Below are 19,218 nucleotides of genomic sequence, written 5' to 3' on the forward strand. Positions count from 1 at the left end.
TGAGGTATGGATAAAACAGAATAGAGAAGTTAAGATCACAAAAAAAAATCGAAACCTTTGACAGATGACATTTAGTAAACTCCCCTTTTTCATAGCATTTTCATGTGGATTCCTGTTGCTCTATGCCTCCTGCTAAATTGAGGAAACCATCAGTGGCACTCATGTATTATCAATGAGGGTCTTCTCTCTTCCCTTCCTCTGCTCCTCTGTTCTCCTCCTCTGTTCTGAGCAGTGGCTGCCTGGCTGTCTGTGGTTAAACCAGAGAAAAGCTCTGTGTCCCCAGCCAGCCCCAGCGGTGGGGAATACTAATATCTGAAAGCCCCACAGTACACCCTGGGATTAGATAATGGCATTGTTGGGTGTTTGTTGGCCAGTCAAAGTATTGTAACCAGTGGCAATTTTAACATGTAAATGTTTGTGGAGCAAAATCGTTTTTTTAAAGCCACTACACAACACTACACAACACTAAACAATACACTACTCTCTGTTCATCATATATGCATAGTCACTTTAACCATATCTACATGGACATACTACCTCAATCAGCCTGACTAACCGGTGTCTGTATGTAGCCTCGCTACTTTTATAGCCTTGCTACTGTATTTAGCCTGCCTTTTTACTGTTGTTTTATTTCTTTACTAACCTATTGTTCATCTATCTTTATCTTTATGTACATATTCTTTATCCCTTTACACTTGTGTCTATAAGGTAGTAGTTTTGGAATTGTTAGGTTAGATTACTCGTTGGTTATTACTGCATTGTTGGAACTAGAAGCACAAGCATTTCGCTACACTCGCATTAACATCTGCTAACCATGTGTATGTGACAAATAAATTTGATTTGATTTGACCTCATACCTTTTTTTCATTACTGGTTAGAGCCTGTAAGTAAGCATTTCGCTGTAAGGTGTATTTGGCGCACATGACAAATAAACTTTGATTTGATTTGATTAATTTTACTATATCAGTGCCCACAAACTGTTAGGGCCTACATAAAGCTGTCGTAACAGCAGAGTCCCAACATCTTACCACTGCTACACCTGGCTATCAGCGGAGCCTTGTCTTGTAGTAAAATAGTTCATTCAGCCTCATTTACTGCCTTTAAAAAAAACATTGCTGATATATAAAAAACATTGCTGATATGGCTGACTTGCTTAAACAAAATGTGGTTTCTATTGACAATTGAGATGTACAAACTATGGCAGAAGGGAACGACGAGCGGATAAGAGGCAATCCGTAATTTCGATTAAGACATTAATGGGAGTGGTAGGACTGACGTAGTCAATGCAACAATTTGGTATTTGGTATTTTATTAGGATCCCCATTAGCTGTTGCAAAAGCAGCAGCTACTCTTTCTGGGGTCCATACAAAACATGAAACATAATACAGAATGAGTAATACAGAACATCAATAGACAAGAACAGCTCAAGGACAGAACTACATACATTTTTTTTAAAGGCACATGTAGCCTACATATCAATACATATACACAAACTATCTAGATCAAATAGGGGAGAGGCGTTGTGCCGTGAGGTGTTGCTTTATCTGTTTTTTAAACCAAGTTTGCTGTTAATTTGAGCAATATGAGATAGAAGGAAGTTCCCATGCAATTAGGGCTCTATGTAATACTGTACGCTTTCTTGAATTTGTTCTGGATTTGGGGACTGTGAAAAGACCCCTGGTGGCATGTCTGGTGGGATAAGTGTGTGTGTCAGAGCTGTGTGTAACTTGACTATGCAAACAATTTGGGATTTTTGACACATTAATGTTTCTTATAAAAAGAAGAAGTGATGCAGTCTGTCTCTCCTCAACTCTTAGCGAAGAGAGACTGGCATGCATAGTATTTATATGAACCCTCTGATTACAATTAAGAGCAAAATGTGCCGCTCTATTTGAACAGCACTTTTGAAATGTACAGCAACAGGATTCAGAACAATGGCCGTTCTTACATTGTTCTCTCTGTACATCAAGTCAGAACCGTAGGATAAATAAAGGGGGCATATAAGCAGACAATGATGATTACAATATTCAATGATTACATTTCTCTAAAACAGGCTATAGGCTACATGTGCACCACCAAGTCAGAACAGTAGGTGAAATTAAGAGGGGAAAGGGACCAAATTATTAGGGTGAGGCACATGGGCTACTAACAACTTACTACACAACATACACGTAGTATTACTTTCTTAGCTAGAGTATACATATCTCCCTGGGATATAACATAATTTATGCAACAGCATACAAGACATTCTTGGACTCATCTTGTTGTGCTGTACTCACTTGAACAGGAAGGTGGCACGGCTGTCCTTCATGGGGCAAATTTTGTCATCAAACTTTGTCATCAAAGTCTGGCATTCTCTGGATTTATGGAGCTTTCAAGACAACTGGGAACTCAGGAAAAAAGCAAGGTTGAATCATGATTCATCATCAGTGATCTTCAGGTCAGAGCTCTAGAAAGAGATTTCTCATTTCTGAGTTTCCAGTTGTTTTGAGCGTGGCAGAAGTCATGCTGGATTGACAGCATGGCCAATGTTGGATGTTTCTAAGCTTTTTCAGACTTGGGACCACACACCTACTCCACTGAATAGCAGACCAGCAATTGCTTTGTGGTGCTTGCAGTTAGCAACTGATTCCTTCTAAATTACTCACTGTTGAATTTGCGATTTCCAACTTGTTGTGTAGTGTTTATGTCCAATGGCCAATGAGCAGATTTCTCTTCATTATTTCTCTTCATATGACAAGGATTAAAAAGCATTTGCCAGTAGATTGTCTACTTGATTCATGACTTTTGAAAGTATGATGTTGATATGAACAGTCCAATCAAAGCTGCTGTAGATATAACATTATTTGACATAATTTTATCTGTGGCCAGTGACCTTGAGACTTCTTGGATGGGCACTTCTAATATAACTCTATGGTAGCATCCAAGGGGCTGGAATTTTCGAGCTCTACCCTTAGATTTGCCGGAGACATAGTGTCCCCATGAGTGACAGAACACTGAGCCAATCACGGCGCAACTAGAGAACATTACCCAATCACGGGGCAACTAGAGAACATTACCAACCGCTATGCTCCGTATTTTCCGCTGGCTGCCCCCCCCCCCCTACCACAGAAATCACTGAGCTAGGCTGAAACACCTGCAATTTGGAGCTGCCTTACTCAAGAAGCAAAAAATACCAAGTTTGTACGCAGCTTTATTAACTCTATTATTATTATTTATTTATTTACATTGTTTGCAAAGTGATATGTGACCCGTATTAATGTCAAAATAACATGCAAAACAGGCAACCCATCTTTTCCAAACACAAGTCAATAAAAAAAATTATAATGCCCTTTTTACAGTGCTACACAGCAACCCAGCCTAAAACCCCAAAGCAATGCAAATGTAGAAGCACGGTGGCTAGGAAAAACTCCCTAGAAAGGCAAGAACCTAGTAAGAAACCTAGAGAGGAACCAGGCTCTGAGGGGTGGCCATTCCTCTTCTGGCTGTTCCGGGTAGAAAGTATAAGAGTACATGGCCATTTAAGGCCAGATTGTTCTTCAAGATGTTCAAACGTTCATAGATGACCAGCAGGGTCAGTACCTCAGGTGTAAATGTCTGTTGGCTTTTCATTGCCGAGCATTCAGAGGTCAAGACAGCAGATGCGGTAAAGAGAGAGAGTCAAAGCAGCAGGTCCGGGACACAGAAGCACGTCCGGTGAACAGGTCAGGGTTCCCTAGCCGCAGTCAGAACAGTTGAAACTGGAGCAGCAGCACGACCAGGTGGACTGGGGACAGCCAGGAGTCATCAGGTCAGCTAGTCCTGAGGCATGATCCTAGAGCTCAGGTCCTCCGGGAGGGGAGGGAGAGAGGGAGAGAGAGATAATTAAATTCACACAGGACACCTGATAAGACAGGAGAATTACACCAGATGTAACAGACTGACCTTAGCCCCCCGGCACATAGACTATTGCAGCATAGAAACTGAGACAGAGGTGGGTCGGAGGACACTGTGGCCCCATCCGACGATACCCCCGGACAGGGCAAACCAGGCAGGATATAACCCCACCCACTTTGCCAAAGCACAGCCCCCACACCACTAGAGGGATATCAACAGACCACCAATTTACTACCCTGAGACAAGGCTGAGTATAGATAATTCTGAGTAGATAATTCCATAAAAATGGAGCTCTATAGGAGAAAGCCCTGCCTCCAGCTGTTTGCTTAGATATTCTAGGGACAATAAGAAGGCCTGCGTCTTGTGACCGTAGTGTACGTGTTGGTATGTACAGAAGGACCAAATCTGAGAAATTAGTAGAAATGCCAAAAACCTTCGTAACAGTTTGTGGCTCTAGATTAGAACGTGCTCCCAATGATTTTTGTATCCTCCGTATTAAGGGATTTCCTACTTCTGTTCTTGAAAGTTTGAGTCCCAGTGAAGGTTTGATTCCTAACTATGGATCAGTTTTAGTGAGAGGAAATCTGAGATAAGAATCCACATTAATTACTTTTTAGAAATGGTTATCCCCCCAGGGTGTCAAAGCTGAAGTGTATTGTGCAGCCAATTAACTCTAGTTCATGTTACTCCGGTTGCCAGGGATTCTGTCCATACACACAGATTATGAGACTGGTTTCGGTTGCCAGGTATTCTGTTAGCCTATACAGATGTAGGATCTTAATTTGATCACTTTTGTAGTATATTTGAGTTTTTAAAAGGCTTCTAAAATGTGTAATTGCCATTTTGAAATTTCAGACTTGATTTGCCCTAACAAAACAGTCATCAACCCCTACAAAAATGTACATGAATTATAATTCACATATTTTTTTTCTTTTTGTTTCTGCTGTAGCAAACTGGCTAAAATTAAGATCCTACATCTCTATATTGGCTGTAGCTGGTTTCTGGTTGCCATGTATTTTTATATATATTTTTCATATTGTGTGATGTTAGTGAGATGTTGTTTTAGAAAGAGCCTGAGGATTTGTAGCTGTGCTTTTCCTGACTGAGTTAAAGACTATTTAGTATTAATGAGGGGCATTGGGTGATGTCTTGCATTGGGTGATGTCTTGCATTGGGTGATGTCTTGCATTGGGTGATGTCTTGCTGATGTCTTGTTGCTTGAAGTGCCTTCACTGTAGCAGCTCAATCTGTTCCTCCCTCTAGAGTTGTCTACTTCATTTCTCTCTCCTGAAATGAAAGTCTACCTGTATTAGTCACACATCACTCTGTGAATAACTTGCCACCTGAAAGTTGTCTGAACGTAATAGTTTCTATCTCTGGATTGAAGTGTAATACACAATGTATTGGATTAGATGCTACCCTTCATCACCTGCTGAAGAACGGGTGTGATTGTATTCAATCCCCTTCTTTGGTTTTACACGACAGAGCATTCATTATTTGCGGTGTCTTTCTCATCCTCTGTCTCTTTCCATCCCTCTTTCTTTTTTTCTCTCCCTCCATCCATCCCTCCCCCTCCCTCCTCCCTCTCTTTCCCTCTCAGGGCTGTCTATCCGTAGTGTGTGTTGGAGGGCAGACCGTATCCTGGCGGGGACGCAGGACAGTGAGATCTTTGAGGTGATGGTTCGGGACAGAGACAAGCCTCTGCTCATCATGCAGGGTCACTGTGAGGGAGAGCTCTGGGCTCTGGACGTCCACCCCAAGAAACCGCTTGCTGTGACCGGCAGTGATGACCGATCTGTACGGTCAGTCTTAACTCCAGCAGTAATTTAGCTCGTACATCAGCTCCCTCAGAAGCATCTTTACACTAGCATCTTTATAGACCCAGTAGTTATCATCAGAGCTTTCTTCCCTAATTTATCCTTTCTCAGTTTACCCAGGCCACCATCCCTGTTCATTCTATTTTAATGTACCACTTCATCCAGACTTTTCATCTTAATTACATACACTCAGTGAACCCTGACCAGTAGTACTACTCGTCCTTCTTGGTTCACTGGTTCTCCTCTCCTTCAGACAGCCCTTAGTTTGTCAGACACTGTTCTACACATTTCTAACCGGGACAGTTCTAGCGCAAGAGTTCAGCGCTAGCTATAGAAAAGTCACAGTGCCAGCCTGTGCAGGGGACAGACACTTGATAATGAAGCCACACACAACCCCTTTCTACCAGGAGAGACAGAGTTCTCTGTGGGCCTGGTAACACTTTATTTTAACGGTCCCTAATAAACCATACATTAATCATTATGCCCACATTTATAAACCATCTATTAATCATAAGTAAAGTATTTTTGCAGTCCCTAATCTAAAATGAGCGCTATCTAACCCTAACCCTTAACATAACATAACATAACATAACCTAACCCAACTGTAACCATTATGCAATCTTTTTGTAAATGCTTTATAAATGGTTTATTACGGACTGTTACAATAAAGTGTAACCCTTAATTCAAGCCCTCACCCTGCAGCAGTAACTAGCTCATTAAAACATCTGTCTTAGTCACTTAGCTGCTACTGATATCTTCTTCACTTAATACTTTCTAATGGGTGTGGCTACAGAAGCCATATTCATAGCTGAAACTGTGCTGATTGGTTATGACTGTGTGTGTGTGTTTGTGCGTGTGTGTGTTTGTGAATGTGTGTGTTTGTGCGTGCGCACACGTGTGTGTGCACGCGCATGCGTGGCTGCGTGCGTGCGTGCATGCCTGCATGTGTGGTGTTCTCAGGTTGTGGAGCCTGGCAGACCATGCCCTGATAGCTCGCTGTAACATGGAGGAGGCAGTCCGCAGTGTGGCCTTCAGCAACGATGGCTCTCAGCTCGCTCTGGGCATGAAGGACGGCTCCTTCACCGTGCTCCGAGTCAGGTACTGCTAAAATGTACCTTCACTACCTACCTTTAGTCCCTAGAGTCAGTTAAACTAACACCCACTCACTCACACACGTGTAGCTCACAGTTATAGAAAACATCCACAAACAAACACACTTTTAGGTCCGAGTGTCAGGTACAACAAACTCCCACCTTCCATATCACTACCTCCTTTAGTCCCTAGAGGCAAGTGCAGTACAGCACGCACTGTCTTGCACATTTAGTTCTCAAATACAGGCACCACTTACCACACCTGTAGTCCCTAGACTAATCTTTAGTACAACAAGCACTCCTTTCATAATCTGCTTTAGAGCTCAGTGTTCAGTACAGACTCTCCTATCGGGTATAGGACCATCACCTCCCGCCTTTACTGCTACAAGTTCACGCATCTCCTATTACCCACCTTAAAGGTTACTACAAGCTTCCCTCCGGTGATCTAGTGCGTGGGTGCGTGTGGGAGGAGTGGGATTTTTGGAGCAGCGGACACCTTTTGGTAACATAATATCCTCACCAGTTCCACTCCCATTCACAAGGGGGTGATAGGTGATAGCATATTATTTACATATTTAACCTTTTTTTATTTTGTGATAGCAAGGAAAAGTCATCTTCCCTTGCTAGTATTAGCTAGCTGGCAGCCTGGCTAGCAGGCTTTAACCTGTCTAAAAACATAGCAAGCTAGCTAAGTTTTTTAGCCTCCCACATCTGCATGTGAAATAATCTGAGTTATAATTAAAAAATATATATACACTACCGGTCAAAAGTTTTAGAACTCCTACTCATTCAAGGGTCTTTCTTAATTGTGTTACTATTTTCTACATTGTAGAATAAATGTGAAGACATCAAAACTATGAAATAACACATATGGAATCATGTAGTAACCAAAAAAGTGTTAAACAAATCAAAATATATTTTATATTTCAGATTCTTCAAAGTTGCCATCCTTTGCCTCGATGACAGCTTTGCACACTCTTGGCGTTCTCCCCAACAGTCTTGAAGGGATTTCCCACATTTTGGCTGCTTTTCCTTCACTCTGCGCTCCGACTCATCCCAAACTATCTGAATTTGGCTGAGGTTGGAGGATTGTGGAGGCCAGGTCATCTGATGCAGCACTCCACAACGCTCCTTATTGGTAAAATAGCCCTTACACAGCCTGGATGTGTGTTGGGTCATTGTCCTGTTTAAAAACAAGTGATAGTCCCACTAATCCCAAACCAGATGGGATGGTGTATCGCTGCAGAATGCTATGGTAGCCATGCTGGTTAAGTGTGCCTTGAAATCTAAGTAAATCACAGACAATGTCACCAGCAAAGCACCCCCACACCATAATACCTCCTCCATGATTTACGGTGGGAAATACACATGCGGAGATCATCCGGTCACCCTCACCGTGTCTCACAAAGACACGGCGGTTGGAACCAAAAATCTCAAATTTGGACTCCAGACCAAAGGACAAATTTCCACCGGTCTAATGTCCACTGCTCGTGTTTCTTGGCCCAAGCAAGTCTCTTCTTCTTATTGGTGTCCTTTAATAGTGGTTTCTTTGCAGCAATTGGACCATGAAGGCCTGTCTCCTCTGAACAGTTGATGTTGAGATGTGTCTGTTACTTGAACTCTGTGAAGCATTTATTTAGGCTGATGAACTCTTAATGAACTTATCCTCTGCAGTAGAAGGTAACTCTTGGTCTTTCAATACTCTGGTCCTCATGAGAACCAGCTTCATCATAGCACTTGATGGTTTTTGCAACTGCACTTGAAGAAACTCAAAGTTCTTGACATTTTCCGTGTTGACTGACCTTCAAGACTTAAAGTAATGATCGTTTATCTTTGCTTATTTGAGCTGTTCTTGCCATAATATGGACTTGGTCTTTTACGAAATAGTGCTATCATCTGTATACCCCCCTAACTTAATGCTCAAACGCATTAAGAAGGAAAGAAATTCCACAAATTACATTTTAAGAAAGCACACCTGTTAATTTAAATGCATTCCAGGTGACTACCGCATGAAGCTGGTTGAGAGAATGCCAAGAGCATGCAAAGATGACATTAAGGCAAAGGGTGGCTACTTTGAAGAATCTGAAATATAAAATATATTTTGATTTGTTTAACACTTTTTTGGTTACTACATGATTCCATATGTGTTATTTCATAGTTTTCTTCACTATTATTCTACAATGTAGAAACTAGTAAAAATAAAGAAAAACCCTTGAATGAGTAGGTGTTCTAAAACTTTTGACCGGTGGTGTATATTCTTATACTTGCTGGTGTAACCTAAAACAGTATCCCAGTTTGATATGCTGCTGTTGTATTCATTATATCAGCTAAAAATAGAACATCATGTTTTGGTCATGCAGAAAAAGCACATGGCTAGCTAGTTGGCTACAGCAGTTTCTACCATTTCACAATAGCCTGGAATCACTTGTTATTACCCATAAACAAAATACCCTTTTGGGTGGATTTGTGTTGTTTTGGTTTACAGTTTGAACAGTCGCTGAGATTATTTACATTTGGTTATCAATGCAAAATAGGCTACTTTGATGAATAGCCTATATAGCCTATAGATCAGATTAAGGAGCCAAGCAGACTACATTGCCCCCACGGCTGCGGGAAGGAATGATACCAGGCATCTCAATTTTCAGGTAATACACAAGCTTGTTAAGTCCCGGAGCGTATTACAAGGAGCCGCCCATTTAGTGACAAGAAAGTACATTGCAACACTAGCGTGTGTATTTACCTTAAGTGCCTTTTCCCCAGTGGAAGCTCACAGTAGTCAAATGGCCATTTAGGAAAATAATTTAATTTAGGAAATTAAGAAACGTTTTACCTTGGTTAGTTAGCTTTCATAAGTACTTGCATTTTTTAAAACTTTGGTTAGTTAGCTTTCATAAGTACTTGCATTATAGCAAAGCTGGCAAAAGTATTTCCAGCATCAAACTCTTCAGATACATCTCGCAAAGAAGGGCCATAAAGTTATGCAACCTAACCTACAGTGCCGCCATGGGCCGAAACCTCTGGTTTTAACAGCCTTCAAATGAGATGCTGAATTCATCACTTAAACTGAAGGCCCCAGTTTAATTTACTCCCCAGCAGATTCAGTTGGTATGCTGGCACTTTCCATTAGGTTATAGTAAATTGGTCCGCAGTGCTGTTAATCAATACGTTTTGAAGTGGCTAATCCTCACGCTGCACTTTGAAGTGAACAGTGCTCCTGATTTGCATTTAGTCTATCGGAAAAGAACGGGTTTACAGCATTAGGAGCAGCTTTTTATGATTGGATGAATTTATGTTGCCTGGGGCTGTGTTGTGTTGTGCTGTATGATTTTGACTGAGAGCTGGTGCGTTTAAAAGGGTTTGACTTGTTACTTTGAATTTTTATCGACCTCATCGTTGAATATAGCTGTTTGAGACACACTGCACTGTATACATTGATATTCCCCATAGGTTATTCCCTATGATTACTGTTCACCATATCTAATCGTTAGGAATTTGTCAGGATAAGGGACAAACATCACTGGCACTATGATTCACAATTACAGCACATTATAAGAATACGAAGCCACACTGTCTATACGTCCTGTGATTACATACTTCCTTCCACCCTTTGTGATCGTACCAACATTAACATTACCAGAGAGTAATTTAGACAGAAAAACATAATTATGTCCCCATCTAAAATGACCCTTGAAATATGAGTTAATCAAGTCTGGGCCCGCGGAATTGCTTTTGTGTGGGCGCAGCAGGTGTGATAAGACTGTGGTGGGTCATTGTAATGCGTCCTCCTCAGAGAGAGACAGCAGGAAGATGAGTTTAGTGGCGAGGCTCCCTCTCAGTGTTTCAGCTGGCCTCAGAGTCATTATGACAATGAATGGGCCCAGTCCATCTGCTGCTGCTCACTGTTGGTTAGATAGATGAGCTAGCCAGCCAGCCTCCTGCCTAGAGCCAAGGGATTCACTCTTCTTTTCCCTCCCTCCCTCCCTCCCTCCCTCCCTCCCTCCCTCCCTCCCTCCCTCCCTCCCTCCCTCCCTCCCTCCCTCCCTCCCTCCCTCCCTCCCTCCCTTCCAGGGACATGACGGAGGTGGTGCACATTAAAGACAGGAAGGAGGTGATCCATGAGATGAAGTTCTCTCCGGATGGCAGCTACCTGGCCGTGGGCTCCAATGACGGCCTGGTGGATGTGTACGCCGTGGCACAGCGCTACAAGAAGGTGGGCGAGTGCAACAAGTCCTCCAGCTTCATCACCCACCTGGACTGGTCCATCGACAGCAAGTTCCTCCAGAGCAACGACGGTGCGGGTGAACGCCTCTTCTACAGGATGCCAAGTGAGTGAATCACCGCCACCAGCCGCCACCACGTTTTGGCAACGTTGTGACAATGTTGTGCTTTGGCAGCATGGCTTTGCTTTTGATAGATTCTGCTGTCACTTTGAGAGTGACTCACTTTGCAGAAAAGCAACGCTTCATAATGACAAAATTGTCCCTGTGTCTCTCTGAACTAGGCCATGATAACCATGGTATAACTCCTATTATCTCAGCTTACTGGGAACACTATCCGTGATTGAATCTGATGTAGCGGTTTCTTCTTTCCTTGTTGGGAGAAGGCACGTAAACAGATCACACAGCAATCAGCTTGACAGTAAACAGTCATTTGGTCCATGAATCGAAGGTGGATCACAGCTAGCTTAGCGCCAAACAAGCCCTTGTTACACACACACACACCTGCAGCAGCAATCATCACATCACATCCGGCTTTAACATCGATGTGTTTTCTATTTATTTGTCTCTTCTGTCTGTCACACAGGCAAGGCTGCTTTCTAGGTGGCACTGTCTAAAACTCTAGTCAGCTGCACAAGCCTCCCAGCCACTACATAACCACTGTCTGCACACACACACACACACACACACACGCACAAACACAAACACACACACCTCTCTCTCTCAAACTACACTACACTGTTTTTGGAGAGCTGTGTGAAAAGCCCTGTCAGAGTGAGTGACTCAGCGTTGCTCCAGGGTGTTTAGTGTCAGCAGGCAGACTGTCTAGACTGACAGTCAGGAGGGCAACAGGTTATGCTGCAGAGAAGACAGAAGAGAGGGGAAAAAATAGTTTGGTTGCTACATTTTCCTATTATTTATTAGGGAAAATATTTGACATCAATGGGTAATTTCTTACATTTACCTCAAACATATTACTTCAATGTGTTTGTTTATTTGTGTTTCCTGCTTCACTTATCTGTCTTTTTAACATTGCATTATTTTGCAATTATAAGAGCCAAGGGAATATTCTCTTAGAAAGTCAATTAATTACGATAATAGAATGTCGTCAATCAAGTGTTGAAGCATGGTAGGTTTTCTAATTTCACTTGTCCCATAGGGATTCTAGATAGCTCCCTCTTCCCTGGGGGTTATACTAACAAACCACGCGCATGCACATGCAGTGACACACACACACACGCGCACGCACATACACAAATATTCATGCTGAGGACCCTAATTAAAAAAGGAGCTCCACAAGGGATGCAAGCTTCGGACAGAAAAGGGCTCCCGGCTCGAGGCTTTGTTTACGATGCTATTTGGTTTATTTCTTGCACCAATTAAACCCCTCATTAACACAGGAACAGGGTGTTTGTTTGTTAACACCTTCAGTCTCATGTTTATGTAACCTTTACCTACTTGTTGAGTAAACATATTGCCTTTTAGTTCCTGCTAAGAACCTTAGCAGCTAGGTTAGTAGAGTTGTAACAGAGTCAACATTTTTTAAAGGTAATATTATTTACGCACAACAAGCTGGTTTTACAAGATACATGCATTCTGCCAATGTTTGTCATCCATCCTGCTTTTCTACCCTGAAGTTGGGAAGCACCTGACCACTAAGGAGGAGGTAAAAGGGATCCACTGGAGCTCGTGGACAAGTGTGATTGGTCCAGAGGTGAGTGGGATCTGGCCCAAGTACACCAACATCAGTGACGTCAACTCTGTGGACGCCAACTACAGCAGTGCTGTGCTGGTTACTGGAGACCACTTTGGTCTGGTCAAACTGTTCCGCTTCCCCTGCCTAAAGAAAGGTCAGTAAATGTCTTTGTTCTAAATATGCAACATGCCATTTTTACTTTGGAGTCATTACAATAAAAAATACATGTGTACCCATGCAAATATAGAATGATGAGATAGGGAATTATGTTGAACACACTCCCCTTCTCTCATTTCATTATGACTAGTTTTTCTTTCCCTGATGTTGTGAACAGGGGCAAAATTCAAGAAGTACATTGGCCACTCTGCCCACGTGACCAACGTACACTGGTCTCACGACCTGCAGTGGGTGTTGACCACCGGAGGGGCTGACCACTCTGTGTTCCAGTGGAAGTTCCTGCCTGAGGGCGTCATGAACGGAGGACTGGAGACCAATATACCACAAGGTACGTACAGTATTTAGCCTGAGGAACCTGGGGGTTTGATTTCAGAATGTATTGTATGGTTCTAATGAGAGATCCCATATTGTCATGTTGAGCTGGTGCTGAAGTGTTCTTGGGTAGATTTGTGTATGAAATATTATTTCATATGATTAATCTACCTTAGAGGACTACAGTTCACAATATCCATGCTGTTGTCAAAAGCCAATGTAATGACTATGTGAGTGATTGTTGCAGCAGTGAAATCAGTTTGTCTCCTGGTATCGGTTCCCTCTAGATGGCCATGCAGACTCGAACAGTGAGGAGTCTGACTCTGACGTGTCTGATGTCCCGGAGCTGGACTCTGATATTGAGCAGGAGACACAGATAAACTACGACCGACAGGTGGGTGTGTGGAGCTTACAGACACTGGAGGGAGTCCTATATGGGTCAGACAGAAAGTGGGTGAAATCAGGTTGAAGATGATACACGATATGAGGGACATTTAGAAAGTTCCATATTAGGAACAGGTAGAGTGTCTTACATGATGCAGAGAAAGAACGAGTGTCAGTACAGTTGTGGGATCTTAATTTGACCAGTTTGTTCTAAGTAATAAAATAATAAAATAATTTTAAAAGTTATAATTTCTTATCGGAAATTTGTTTTGATAGACTATAGTTTAGTTGTGAGATCTAGTGACAAAAAGAGAACTGTGGGATTTTAGTGAATTTATGTAATTCACAAGGCTCATTTGAATTTCCTGCGGCACAGGGAAATGATCTGCGACAGCAGGGTAATCAAATGAAGATGCTATATTCATATATGAGAATGACAGTTGAATGAAATGAGAGGAGAATATGCCCCATTTAAACTGGTGTCTGAAAAAAAAACATGAGAGCCAAGAGAACACACTACTCAAGGCTTAAACAATACCCTGTTTAAATACCCTACAGTAGATGAGGCAGAGAGAGAATAAATTGTTAGAACAACCCACATTAGTCAGTGTAATCTGAATTGGAATGGCCCGTTGTTAGTTAGAATGCCTCCAGCCATATACTGTATGAGGATCCTGAGGCATCCTGAAAGTCAGTGAAGGTGCCGAGTGGAGATATTCTGATATTGATTGATGTTAGCAGAGAGAGGCTGCGAGGCGGACGGAAGGGGAGATAATATATTCAAATAGCAGAGTGCTCCTATCAGCAGCTTTGTATGGGATCAGCGCTGACTGGGACTTTATTTGTCGGAAAACGCCTGGGTTGCCATGGCATCCATCACATGCCTTATCTCCACTGGCAGCTGGATCTGCATTTGTTGCTGTGACGATGCGGGTTGGTGCCACACGGAGCGCTGCCATGTGTGCTTTGGAGATACATGGCCGGCTGTGCCAACACTGCTTCATGACAGATCAATGAGTTGCCTGTTTAAAGTTTAAAGTGTGGGGTAAAAATATTATTGTCCCTGCATGTCTTAAGACTTCATGCAACACTTTTCATTTTGTTGATTGTTTGTTATTTGTACTATTTCATATCATGGTTCGGTAAAGAATATGATGTGTTGTAGGAGCCTGAAGTCAACATGATCACCATTCATGTTATTTAGTCAACCTTAGCTGCTTGTGATTGTGGGGAAAGTGGATGATAGCGGGTTGACATGATGTACAATATGAGGGACTGTTGTTGTTGCAGGTGTAGAAGGACGACTGTGTGTGGTTGTTTCAGGTGTATAAGGAGGACCTTCCCCAGCTGAGGCAGCAGAGCAGAGAGAAGAAGCAGCAGGTCGGCTCCCTGAAACGCCAGAGAGGGCCAGATGAAGCTCTTCGTCTGAAGTTTGTCCACGGGTAATGGGTTCTTATGACAGGTCTTATGGGTCTCATTTTGACTGTGTTACTGAGTGTTCATCAGAAAGAATACTCACACGTGTGTTTTAGGTGTCATCTTTTCAATGTCAAATTGGTTGAGATGACACTCCACCATTTGGAATGGCGTGATAAGGACAGATGTCTTGCATTGAATTGAGAGGAAATCGTGTGTTTCCATCGCGATGAAACAATCTCTCTCTCTCTCTCTCTCTAAAATTGGCCTGTCTGTGTCAGCTGTTGGAATATGCAAATCCCTTTTCAAAGCTGTAGTATTTCAATCATTTTTGCAAATTATTTTCAAGATGTGGGAAGCAGTTAACATTACTGATTCAGCATGAGCAGCCATTAAATACCTCCCTGTAGCAGCTCTAATACTCCCTCAGTGTCCTTTCCTTTTTGTAAAACTTAAAGACCTCACAGTGGGGGAGGCAGAAGTCTTTCAGTGTTTGAGCGATGAAATAAATGCCGCACATTTGATTAAAGTTCCCCACGCCGGGTTTATTAGACACTCTTATATAGGCCATGTAGGGGCTGAGACAGCATATGAACTTTTATGCTTTTATTTAGAGTACCTTTTAGATAAGGATCCTACCTTCCCAGTTTCAGAAAAATAGCCGTCTTATCTTAATATGTCATTTTCCCTAGTCAGCTTTACAGAAACACCCAGGCAACTCAGTCAAGGAATTAATTGACATTTTTGTTTCAGTATAAAGTGCATTCCGGAAAGTATTCAGACCCCTTGACTTTTTCCACATTTTGTAACGTTACAGCCTTATTCTTAAATGGAATATGTTTACACACAATACCCCATAATGACAAATCAAAAACATGTTTTTAGACATTTTTGCAAATGTATAAAAAAAAACTGAAATATCACATTTACAAAAGTATTCAGACCCTCTACTCAGTACTTTGTTGAAGCACCTTTGGTAGTGATTACAGCCTCATGTCTTCTTATGACGCTACAAGCTTGGCACACCTTTATTTGGGGAGTCTGTCCCATTCTTCTCTGCAGATCCTCTCAAACTCTGTCAGGTTGGATGGGGAGAGTTGCTGCACAACTATTTTCAGGTCTGGGCTCTGGCTGGGCCACTCAAGGACATTCAAAGAGTTGTCCCGAAGCCATTCCTACATTGTCTTCACTGTGTGCTTCAAATCAAATCCAATCAAATTGTATTGGTCACATACACATGGTTAGCAGATGTTATTGCGAGTGTAGCGAAATGCTTGTGCTTCTAGTTCCGACAGTGCAGCAATATCTAACAAGTAATCGAACAATTCCACAACAAATACCTAATACACACAAATCTAAGTAAAGGGATGGAATAAGAATATGTACATATTATATAATATAAAATACAGTATATACATCTGTGATGAGTAGTGCAAGATATGTAAACATCATTATTAAAGTACATTTGTTAGAGTGGCCAATGATTTCAAGTCTATATGTAGGCAGCAGCCTCTCTGTGTTAGTGATGGCTGTTTAACAGTTTGATGGCCTTGAGATAGAAGCTTTTTTTCAGTCTCTCTGTACCAGCTTTGATGCACTGACCTCGCCTTCTGGGTGGTAGCAGGATGAACAGGCAGTGGCTCGGGTGGATGTTGTCCTTGATGATCTTTTTAGCGAGTGAGAGGTTGTTTTCCTGACACCACACTGAGTGCCCTCAACCTCCTGCCTATAGGCTGTCTTGTCATTGATGGTGATCAAGCCTACTACTGTTGTGTTGTCTGCAAACTTGTTGATCGAGTTGGAGGCGTGCATGGCCACGCAGTCATGGGTGAACAGGGAGTACAGGAGGGGGCTGAGCACGCACCCTTGCGGGGCCCTATTTTGAGGATCAGCGAAGTGTAGATGTTTTATCCTACCTTCACCACCTGGGGGCGGCCCGTCAGGAAGTCCAGGACCCAATCGCACAGGGCGGGGTTGAGACCCAGGGCCTCAAGCTTAAATGAATGCTGAGCTGTGGTCAATGAACAGCATTCTTACATAGCTATTCCTCTTGTCCAGATGGGATATGGCAGCGTGCAGTGTGATGGCGATTGCATCGTCTGTGGACCTATTGGGGCGGTATGCAAATTGCAGTGGGACTAGGGTGACAGGCAAGGTGGAGGTGATATGATCCTTGAATCGTCTCTCAAAGCACTTCATGATGACAGAAGTGAGTGCTACTGGGCGATAGTCATTCAGCTCAGTTACCTTTGCCTTCTTCGGTATAGGAACAATGGTGGCCATCTTGAAGCATGTTGGGACGGCAGACTGGGATAGGGAGAGATTGAATATGTCCATAAACACACCAGCCAGCTGGTCTGTGCATGATCTGAAGACACGGCTAGGGATGTACTGTTGGAAGGTGAACTTTTGCCCCAGTCTGAGGTGCGGAGCGCTCTGGAGCACGTTTTCATCAAGTATCTCTCTGTACTTTGCTCCGTTCATCTTTTCCTCTATCCTGACTAGTTTTCCAGTCTCTGCTGCTGAAAAACATCCCAACAGCATGATGCTGCCAACACCATGCTTCACCGTAGGGTTGGTGTCATGTTTCCTCCAGACGTGACGCTTGGCATTCAGGCCAAAGAGTTCAATTTTGGTTTCATCAGATCAGAGAATCTTGTTTCTCATGGTCTGAGAGTCCTTTAGGTGCCTTTTGGCAAACACTAAGCGGGCTGTCATGTGACATTTACTGAGGAGTGGCTTCTGTCTGGCCACTCTACTATAAAGGCCTGATTGCTGGAGTGCTGCAGGGATGGTTGTCCTTCTGGAAGGTTCTCCCATCTCCACAGAGGAACTCTGGAGCTCTGTCAGAGTGACCATCGGGTTCTTGGTCACCTCCCTGACCAAGGCCCTTCTCCCCTGATTGCTCAGTCTGGCCCTGCGGCCAGCTCTAGTCTTGGTGGTTACAAACGTCTTCCATTTAAGAATGATGGAGGCCACTGTGTTCTTGGGTACCTTCAATGCTGCAGAAATGTTTTGGTACCCTTCCCCAGATCTGTGCCTCGACACAATCCTGTCTCAGAGGTCTACGGACAATTCCTTCGAACTAATAGCTTGGTTTTTGCACTGTTAGCTGTGAGACCTTATATAGACAGGTGTGTGACTTTCCAAATCATGTCCTACCAATTGAATTTACCACAGGTGGACTCCAATCAAGTTTCAGAAACATCTCAAAGATGATCAATGGAAACAGGATGCACCTGAGCTCAATTTCAAGTCTCATATCATAGAGTCTGAATATTTATGTGAATAAGGTATGTCAGTTTGTAATTTTTTATTTAAAAAATCTGTTTTCAGTTTGTCATTATGGGGTTTTGTGTGTAGATTGATGAGGAAAAACATTTCTTTAATACATTTTAGAATAAGGCTGTAACGTAAGAAAGGTGGTAAAGGGGAAGGGTTCTAAATACTTTCCGAATGAACTGTAAGTGGCTTTCACTCCCCTTAATATAGTAGAATTATGTTTATTGGTGTGACCTATTTCTGTGTGTGTGTGTGTGTGTGTGTGTGTGTGTGTGTGTGTGTGTGTGTGTGTGTGTGTGTGTGTGTGTGTGTGTGTGTGTGTGTGTGTGTGTGTGTGTGTGTGTGTGTGTGTGTGTGTAGGTACCGTGGCTACGACTGCAGGAACAACCTGTTCTACACCCAGGCGGGGGAGGTGGTGTACCATGTGGCAGCGGTGGGCGTGGTCTACAACAGAGAGCAACACAGTCAGAGGTTTTACCTGGGCCACGATGATGACATCATCAGCCTGACTGTACACCCACTCAAAGACTATGCAGCCACTGGACAGGTACACGTGTAAAATCACTCACTCCCTCTCTCCCTCTCTCTCTTCTCTCTCTCTCTCTCTCTCTCTCTCTCTCTCTCTCTCTCTCTCTCTCTCTCTCACACACACACACTGATCTTAATCACCTCTTCGTGAATGAATCCAGGTTGGCAGGGACCCAGCCATCCATGTGTGGGACATCCAAACCCTGAAGTGCTTCTCCCTGCTCAAGGGCTTTCACCAGAAAGGCGTTTGTGCCCTTGATTTCTCTGGTATGGCTATGTATTTTCCTGGGCATGTAACTTATGTCATTATCAGAATTTAATATCAATACCAGCCTATTGAATGATCAAGGCCCATAATGCTTCCTAATTTTTTAAATCATATTTTGTAAATGTGTTGTCCATGGGTGTTCTGTCCCTATGTC

General features: G+C 42.9%; 1 protein-coding gene across 1 annotated transcript in view; it reads left to right on the top strand.

The window, feature by feature from the left end:
- The window catches only part of LOC109898880 (echinoderm microtubule-associated protein-like 6), a 91,438-nt gene that overhangs the window by 38,530 nt on the left and 33,690 nt on the right, over positions 1–19,218 (top strand). The window contains exons 7-15 of the mRNA XM_031835606.1: positions 5,477–5,678; positions 6,654–6,791; positions 10,853–11,109; positions 12,639–12,851; positions 13,032–13,202; positions 13,474–13,580; positions 14,894–15,012; positions 18,629–18,815; positions 18,958–19,063. Coding sequence (XP_031691466.1) covers positions 5,477–5,678; positions 6,654–6,791; positions 10,853–11,109; positions 12,639–12,851; positions 13,032–13,202; positions 13,474–13,580; positions 14,894–15,012; positions 18,629–18,815; positions 18,958–19,063 — 1,500 coding nt within the window. The remainder of the gene's footprint in view (positions 1–5,476; positions 5,679–6,653; positions 6,792–10,852; positions 11,110–12,638; positions 12,852–13,031; positions 13,203–13,473; positions 13,581–14,893; positions 15,013–18,628; positions 18,816–18,957; positions 19,064–19,218) is intronic.

Source organism: Oncorhynchus kisutch, linkage group LG11, assembly GCF_002021735.2.
Source record: "Oncorhynchus kisutch isolate 150728-3 linkage group LG11, Okis_V2, whole genome shotgun sequence".
NCBI classification, from domain to species: domain Eukaryota; kingdom Metazoa; phylum Chordata; class Actinopteri; order Salmoniformes; family Salmonidae; genus Oncorhynchus; species Oncorhynchus kisutch.